General features: G+C 48.9%; 1 protein-coding gene across 2 annotated transcripts; it reads left to right on the forward strand.

Moving 5' to 3' along the window:
- Positions 1–2,420: 2,420 nt before the first annotated feature.
- LOC123442487 (beta-fructofuranosidase, insoluble isoenzyme 3-like) lies at positions 2,421–5,049 on the forward strand. 2 transcript variants are annotated; one of them, XM_045118545.1, is made up of 7 exons: positions 2,421–2,592; positions 2,734–2,742; positions 2,916–3,309; positions 3,541–4,030; positions 4,131–4,534; positions 4,654–4,747; positions 4,855–5,049. In XM_045118545.1, exons 1-7 carry the CDS (start codon positions 2,421–2,423, stop codon positions 5,047–5,049), a joined length of 1,758 nt encoding a protein of 585 aa, XP_044974480.1. The 2 variants fall into 2 exon arrangements, with proteins under 2 accessions (XP_044974480.1, XP_044974479.1); XM_045118544.1 differs by lacking the exon at positions 2,734–2,742.
- The last annotated feature ends 2,537 nt before the right edge of the window (positions 5,050–7,586 follow it).

Raw genomic sequence — 7,586 nt, forward strand, 5'->3', positions numbered from 1 at the left:
AAAATTAAAAACGAAAAAAACCAGAAACCCAAAACCCCTAAACCTTTTAGTCTCGGTTGGTTTGGTGTAATCAATCCGGACTAAAGGCCCCAGCTCCCCGATGCGGGCTCGTGCCACGTGGTGGACATTCGGCCCCGGTTCGTGACGAACCGACACGAAAGGAAGGGAGGCTTTAGTCCCCACCCTTTAGTGCCGGTTGCGAACCGGGACTATTGCCTGGTTCTGCACTAGTGTAGTCACCCCTACCTATGGTCGTCTCATTCCTGCAGATCTTAAGCTAGTAGTATTGAATCCAAACCAAATCAGAAATCTACTGAGCCCTTGTAAGAATGTCTCGTGTCTTCGGCTGTCAGCGGCCTTGGCCCCCGCTATTGCTCTGGCAAGTGGGGCCGGGAAATGAACCTCGGTGAGGTTTCTGACTTCCCTGTCCGCGCTGGAGCCCATCTCAGAGCATGGTAATTACAGGCGGAGACGAAGCAGGGTTCGATGGCGAGAAAGCCAAAGATTGTGGGTGTCGCATTGGCCGAGTCGAGTGATGAAGGACGAGCCCAACGGCTGCAAATTTGCTGGGGAGAGACTGAATCATGAGGGAGGGGGATTGGGGCTGCTGGGTCATGGGAGGTGGAGGATAGTTAGCATGGATGCAGCCGTTTTATGGATCGTGATCAGGGTGGAGGTTTTACCATGCAGTTGCAAAATAAGGGGATCGTGGAGTCTTTCTGCTGTGCTCGTGGAGGGAGTAGATCATACGAGGTGGGCAAGAAGAGGTTGATTGAACTGGTAGGTTTTCTCCTTGTCGTGTAGATCGTACTTGCCGCTAGTCGCTGGTTTTGGAAGGTTAATTGGAAAAAATCTATGGGAGGGAGAGGGACGTGGGTATGAGGATGTATCAATCGACAGGGTCAAAAGAAGGAAGAACCATCACGACGTTCGATTCTTCTTTAATATTAGTTGTGCCCAATGTTCTGGAACCATGACGCCTAAATGTTGGAATTGGCCAAGATTCTATGGCGATGCTGGCGACTCACGGCGACGCTATAACCGGTGACAAACATCGTTGGTCATACGCTGCATACCTCCTCCACCACCACATCATTCCGAGTGAGGCGTGCGTCTTATGTGGTGCCAATAAAACCTTGAAGCACCTACTCGAGGAGTGTGTGCATCCTCGTGCCATTTGAGCGCTCGTCGAGGCCGACAAATGTACTGGCACGACGATGGAGGAGGTGTGCCTTCTCACCACCCCCGGCCTGCACCACCCCCACCCCCCCTCCCCGGCCATGCGCTCGATGCTAGTCATCGCCATCCTATCGAACATGTGGAAGAGCCCGAACACCAAGGTGTTTCATGACCAGCTTTCTCCCTCCTTGTTGCCATTCGCAACATTGCCACTGAGGTTACGTTGTGGCGGAGCACAATTCGTAAATATATCCTAGTATCCAGGGTACAATGCTTCGTCGCCTTGCCCTAGTGTGCCCCTTGTGGCCTCGACTTGCGCACCCTTGTCACGAATCGAAAACCTGTAATCCTGATGTTTTTCCCGGCTTTACGGCTAAATGAAAATGTTTAGCTGGTCTTTCGTCAAAAAATAATAATCAAGATCTGAGTAATAACCTAAAACTAACTAAGCTAATCTAAAATACTCCTTCCGTTCTTAAATATAAGTCATTTTAAAGGTTCCATTAGAAGACTACATACACATATATATGGACATATTTTAAAATACAGATTCACTCATTTTATTTCGTATGTAGCCTCTAATAAAATCTTGAAAAAACCTTATATTTAAGAACAAAGGAAGTAGAACCATTGCAAACTTAATTAATTGAATCTAACCATCATACGAAAATTAGCATAACTGATCCTAGCATAGTTTACTCTAGACGGCATAGACATGTGTGTGCATGAGAATGAGACCGAACAAACTAGAGATACACGAACGGCGGCTACGCACGCGGTCGCCGCCCGGTTGCCGTGTCCAAAGCAGCAGCACGCCGTGGCGAGCTCGGCGGCGACGTCCGGCGTGGACCAGCGGATACACACATGCTGGCGCCGTGACACGTACGTATGGTCAAATCGTACCTCTGGCTGGTTCATCTAGGACTAGGAGTAGGAGAGAGCCGCGTGCGTGGCGTATCCATGCATGCATGCGGCATAGGACCTCGTTCCGTTCCATGCTTCCTGCGTTCTTATCCGGAACTTTGACTGTCAATGCAGGACGGCCACCACGTGGAGATCCTAGGATCTCACTCCAGGTGTACTGCTTATCCAAACCCGGCTACAAATACCCTTGCGTACGGACCACACACCGCATTGCTCATTCACTCACTCACTCGTCTCCTTCTCGTCCGTCTCCTTCGAGCTAGCTAGTGTTGTACGTACGTACTGGTGGTGGGTGATCAGGGAAGGAGAGAGAGGAAATGGGGACGGCGGCGGCGCTGGCGATCGTATCGGTGCTGTGCTGGGCGGCTCTGGCGGCGGTGCGCGGGTCGCACGTCGTCTACCCGGAGCTCCAGTCGCTGGAGGCCAAGGAGGTCGCCACGGAGCTGCGCACGGGGTACCACTTCCAGCCGCCAAAGCACTGGATCAATGGTATGTGTTTTCTTTTCCATGAACCTACCTCTGCATGTTTGTGGATCATCTTCTTTGTTCTTTGTGTTACTCATTTCTCCTCGTCTCTCTTGTTTGCATGTCATTGACCTACTTCCCACGACGACGCAACAATCAAATCAGATCCGAATGGTACGTACGTGCATGTAGTAACTACCTAGTGTGGATATCTTCATGACACTGTGTTTCTTCATGACACTGTTTTTTTATTTGTGAATAATTTGAATTGATTATCACATGTATCACGTGGTTGCATGACACCGTGCCGTGCGATCCAGCATCTGTCTAAACCTAGCTAAGTGCAGGGCCAATGTACTACAAGGGGCTGTACCATCTCTTCTACCAGTACAACCCCAAGGGCGCCGTGTGGGGGAACATCATCTGGGCGCACTCCGTCTCCACCGACCTCATCCACTGGGTGGCCCTCCAGCCCGCCATCTACCCCACCAGGCCATTCGACGTCAACGGCTGCTGGTCCGGCTCCGTCACCATGCTGCCCAACGGCGTCCCCGTCATCATGTACACCGGCATCGACCCCCACAAGCACCAAGTGCAGAACGTTGCCTACCCTGCCAACCTCTCCGACCCCTTCCTCCGTGAGTGGGTCAAGCCGGACTACAACCCCATCATCATCCCCGACCGCGACATCAACGCGAGCGCATTTCGAGATCCTACGACGGCCTGGTACGGGCCTGACGGGTATGCACACATATCATTCTCTTTTCGTCGAGATGGGTATATATGAGCGTTCGCGTCCGTATTGTGTTAAAAAGGTCCACATAATTAGGAAATTTCCATCTCGGCCTTCGAACAAAATTTCTTCACAAGTTGGCTCAGAGCTTGGCCGTGGGGGGAGGGAGGCGGTGCCCCCCGCAAACTATGTATGGTGCTATGGTTAAATGTAAAGATTATATGTTGATATATGTGCAGACACTGGAGGTTGGTGGTGGGCAGCAAGGAGAACATGAGAGGAACTGCGGTGTTATACAGGAGCCGAGACTTCAAGAAGTGGATCAAGGCACGCCACTCGTTGCACGCAGGGCTCACCGGAATGTGGGAATGTCCGGATTTCTTCCCTGTGGCGGTGGCCGGAGGCAGCCGTCATCACCAGAGCGGCGTGGACACCGCGGAGTTGCACAACCGTGTTGTGGCCGAGGAGGTCAAGTACGTGCTCAAGGTGAGTCTAGAGCTGACACGATACGATTACTACACCGTCGGCACCTACGACCACGACAAGGAGAGGTACACCCCAGACCCTGCCTTCCCGGACAACGACTATGGCCTCCGCTACGACTACGGTGACTTCTATGCATCGAAGTCCTTCTTCGACCCGGCCAAGAAACGTCGTGTGCTCTGGGGCTGGGCCAATGAGTCTGACACCGTCGTCGACGACCAACACAAGGGCTGGGCCGGCATCCAGGTCACTAGCTACACTTCCACATGAACAAAATTATTTTTGCTAGTATGCTTTCTACCAAATGTTCTAATATCGACACGTATTTTTGTGCTAAATTTTTCAGGCGATGCCAAGGAAGATCTTCCTGTCGCGAAGCGGGGCGCAGCTGATCCAGTGGCCAGTGGAGGAGGTCAAATCACTACGCGCGAAGCACGTCAATGTCAGCAACAAGGCCATCAAAAGCGGCAAGTACTTTGAGGTCACGGGCTTCAAATCCGTGCAGTCGGACATGGAGGCGGTGTTCGTGATAAGAAACCTGGACAAGGCAGAGAAGTTCGACCCGTCGTGGCGAACCAATGCACAGGGGTTGTGCAAGAATTTCAACTCGCACGTTAAAGGTGGCGTTGGGCCGTTCGGGCTCTGGGTGCTGGCCTCCGATGACCTCGAGGAGAGGACGGCTGTCTTCTTCAGGGTGTTCAAGACCAATGACACCAACTACGTCGTTCTCATGTGCAATGACCCGACAAGGTAACATATAACACATACTTAATAACTCATGAAAGTCACATTACACAGTATAAGACTCGCAATGTTGGATGAAGCATTCATCCAGATCCAACAGTAATTCCCATTGATGAAACAAATAGGTCGTCGTACGAGTCACAGATCTACAGACCGACCTTTGCCGGCTTCGTCAACGTTGACATAGCAAAGACAAAGACGATCACACTAAGGACATTGGTACGTATATATGCATCCACATGATCAGTGTATATATGCTCTGGATCGAGTGGAGTACATCGTTGCAAGAGGTGTCTAAGCTAGCCATGTGTCAAACTTCATTTCAGATTGATCATTCTGTGGTGGAGAGCTTCGGGGCCGGCGGCAGGACGTGCATCCTGACTCGGGTTTACCCGAAGAAGGCCATCGGGGACGACGCGCACCTCTTCGTCTTCAACAACGGCGAGTCAGACATCAAGGTCACCAACCTGCACGCGTGGGAGATGAAGACCCCCACGATGAACAAGCTGCTGGAGCAGTAGCAGCGGCCCAGACGATCGAGGAGTAGGAGTAGACTAGTCTAGCCATAGCTAGCTAGCTTATTAGCTTCCCTGACATGTACTCCCTCCGTTCCTAAATATAAGACCTTGTAAATATTTCATTGTAGACTATGTACGGAGCAAAATGAGTGAATCTACATTTTAAAATATGTCTATATACATCCGTATGTAGTCCATAATGAAATCTCTACGAGGTCTTATATTTAGGAATGGAGGGAGTACAAGTTAAAAATGTACTTGTGCGCTTGCTGCCCGCGGAAACATGGGAATGAATAAAGGTTTTAGTGGATGAGTCCATTTCTGCCTTGAAGAAATGCACATCAGATCAATGATTCGGTCCAGTTTGTAATCATGCACATTCGTGATTCCATCATACTCCTCAATGATCACTGCTGCCTTACGAAAAAGGCAGGGGCCTCCAATGATCACTCTGTTCCAATCACGAAGGCACATCAGTTGCGCCAGAAATATGTTTTCACCCATTGGCTTGAAGGTTGTGTTCCTCAACGATTTAAACAGAGCTACATGGCTGAAGGGTTTTTGGGTATGAACCCTAAAGACTGCTACCCATATTGTTTCCTCAATCAGGCCCTTAATTTCCCCAGACAGATCCAATTCCTCCTCTTCCTCACCATGAAGATTCAGCCCCTGGAATCTGTCCTCTAGATTAGCCCCGATCTCTTCATGTCCAATGTTCTCGTCGTCGGCTCCCGCGGCGGCGGCCGATCCGGAGTTTGCTCCAGTTCCGCCATGCAAGATGGTCAGCCCGCTCTCCAATGTTGGTGGATCGCGCAAGGAACACTCCGGACGAAGGTCTCACGTGAGATCTTAGTGGATTTTGATGGTAGAGTTGGAACCCTAGTGGTCGCCACCAGGGGATCGGTGGGAACCCTAGAGCGACCCTAGGGGATAGGTGGACGATACGGAACGTTTTTTAACACCTGGACAAAAAAAGGACAACGTCAAAGAAATCAAACGTTATTCATTATATTATATACTCCCTTTGTTCCTCTTTTCTATGCGTATAACTTTTTTCCACTTTTTCCCTATTTAGTTTGCGCATCCTCTCTTTCTTGCACTACTTTTCCTTGGTGTCCCTCATCTGCCTCAGTAATTAACGGATGCATGCGCGGCTGCAGCAGGACTCCGACCAATTCAACGTAACATGCAAATGGGCCAAAGTCATGCGCATGGGAAAGAGAAAAGGGCACCACCGAAGGAGCCTCCCAATGAGTTGCACCGAAGGGCAATAGTCTAAAAAATACAGCCAGCCCCACCTTGGTATCCGCGCTTCTCCTTAGGCTGCTCATAATGAAAAGTAACATATAGTAGTATTATGCATATGTTACTATTGTATGATACTACATTCATAATGCATCGTAACATAAACTAGTATCATAGGTGATCTCATTTATTGACATGCATGACACATAGTAGCATATTATTTAACATGTTACGGTGTATGTTACTCTAATCCTCTCTCTCTTCTTTAATTACTTGCCATATCACCTTATTTGTTAGTCTCAAGACTATGTTACTAGTTATGTTACCCCCACTATGGCCAGCCTTACACGCAGAGAAAAAAGGACTGAAGGGAGTACAATGGCAAAGAAGAATAATTTTTTGAACTTTAAAGTAAATCAAACGGTTGTATTTTCTTTATGCACAAAATCAAAGGATGGATGCTTTTGATTAACAGTGGGGGGCTTCATCCTCCAGCCTTTAATTTAATTGGTCCATGTACCACATTACTTAGGCTGGTCATAGCGGGAGTAACTTAGAGCAAGTACAATAGGATGACGTAGACGGGCTGTAAGACTTAAAATAATATATTTGTGATGAGTTGGAAGAGAGAGACGAGGAGAGAGAAGAGAAGCGGGTTACAAACTAACAGCCGGCTTAACACGTGCTCCTAGACACTTTGTGAGAAAGGATGACGGGCCTTGTATCAATAAAGTAGTACTTATTTACATCTATCTATTGTACTTGCGGGCTATAAGCTTGGATATAGATGACGTGTCAACATCATAAAGCCAACATCTGGCTGTACTATTAACCATGTTCTTAGGTGGTATCATATACTTGAGACTAGCAAACATGCTGATGTGTCAGATAATTAAAGAAGAGAGAGGATTAGAGTAACGTAGGTAGATACCATAATATGTTAAACGCTATACTACTATGTGTCATGCATGTCAATAAATGAGGTCATATATGATATTACTTTATGATATTATGCATTTATATGATATTACTTTATGTCCCCCGCGTGTAGCGCGAGCGCGTCGTCGATGCTCAAGCGCTCGCCGCCGCCGCTGCCCGAGCAAGCGAGGAGCGCCTCGGCGATCGTCGACATGGCCGCGCGTACGTCGCGAAGCGACCATGGTATTGGTTGTACTCTGGTTCACTTCCCTCCCTTGGGGCTCGTCGTGAGCTGGCAGTGAATATGGACAAAAGTAGCCAAATGATTAAGAAAGAGCATTTATTGTCAATCTAACTCTCTCATCTAAACACCTCTT

The sequence above is a fragment of the Hordeum vulgare genome, chromosome 3H, assembly GCF_904849725.1.
Source record: "Hordeum vulgare subsp. vulgare chromosome 3H, MorexV3_pseudomolecules_assembly, whole genome shotgun sequence".
NCBI classification, from domain to species: Eukaryota; Viridiplantae; Streptophyta; class Magnoliopsida; order Poales; family Poaceae; genus Hordeum; species Hordeum vulgare.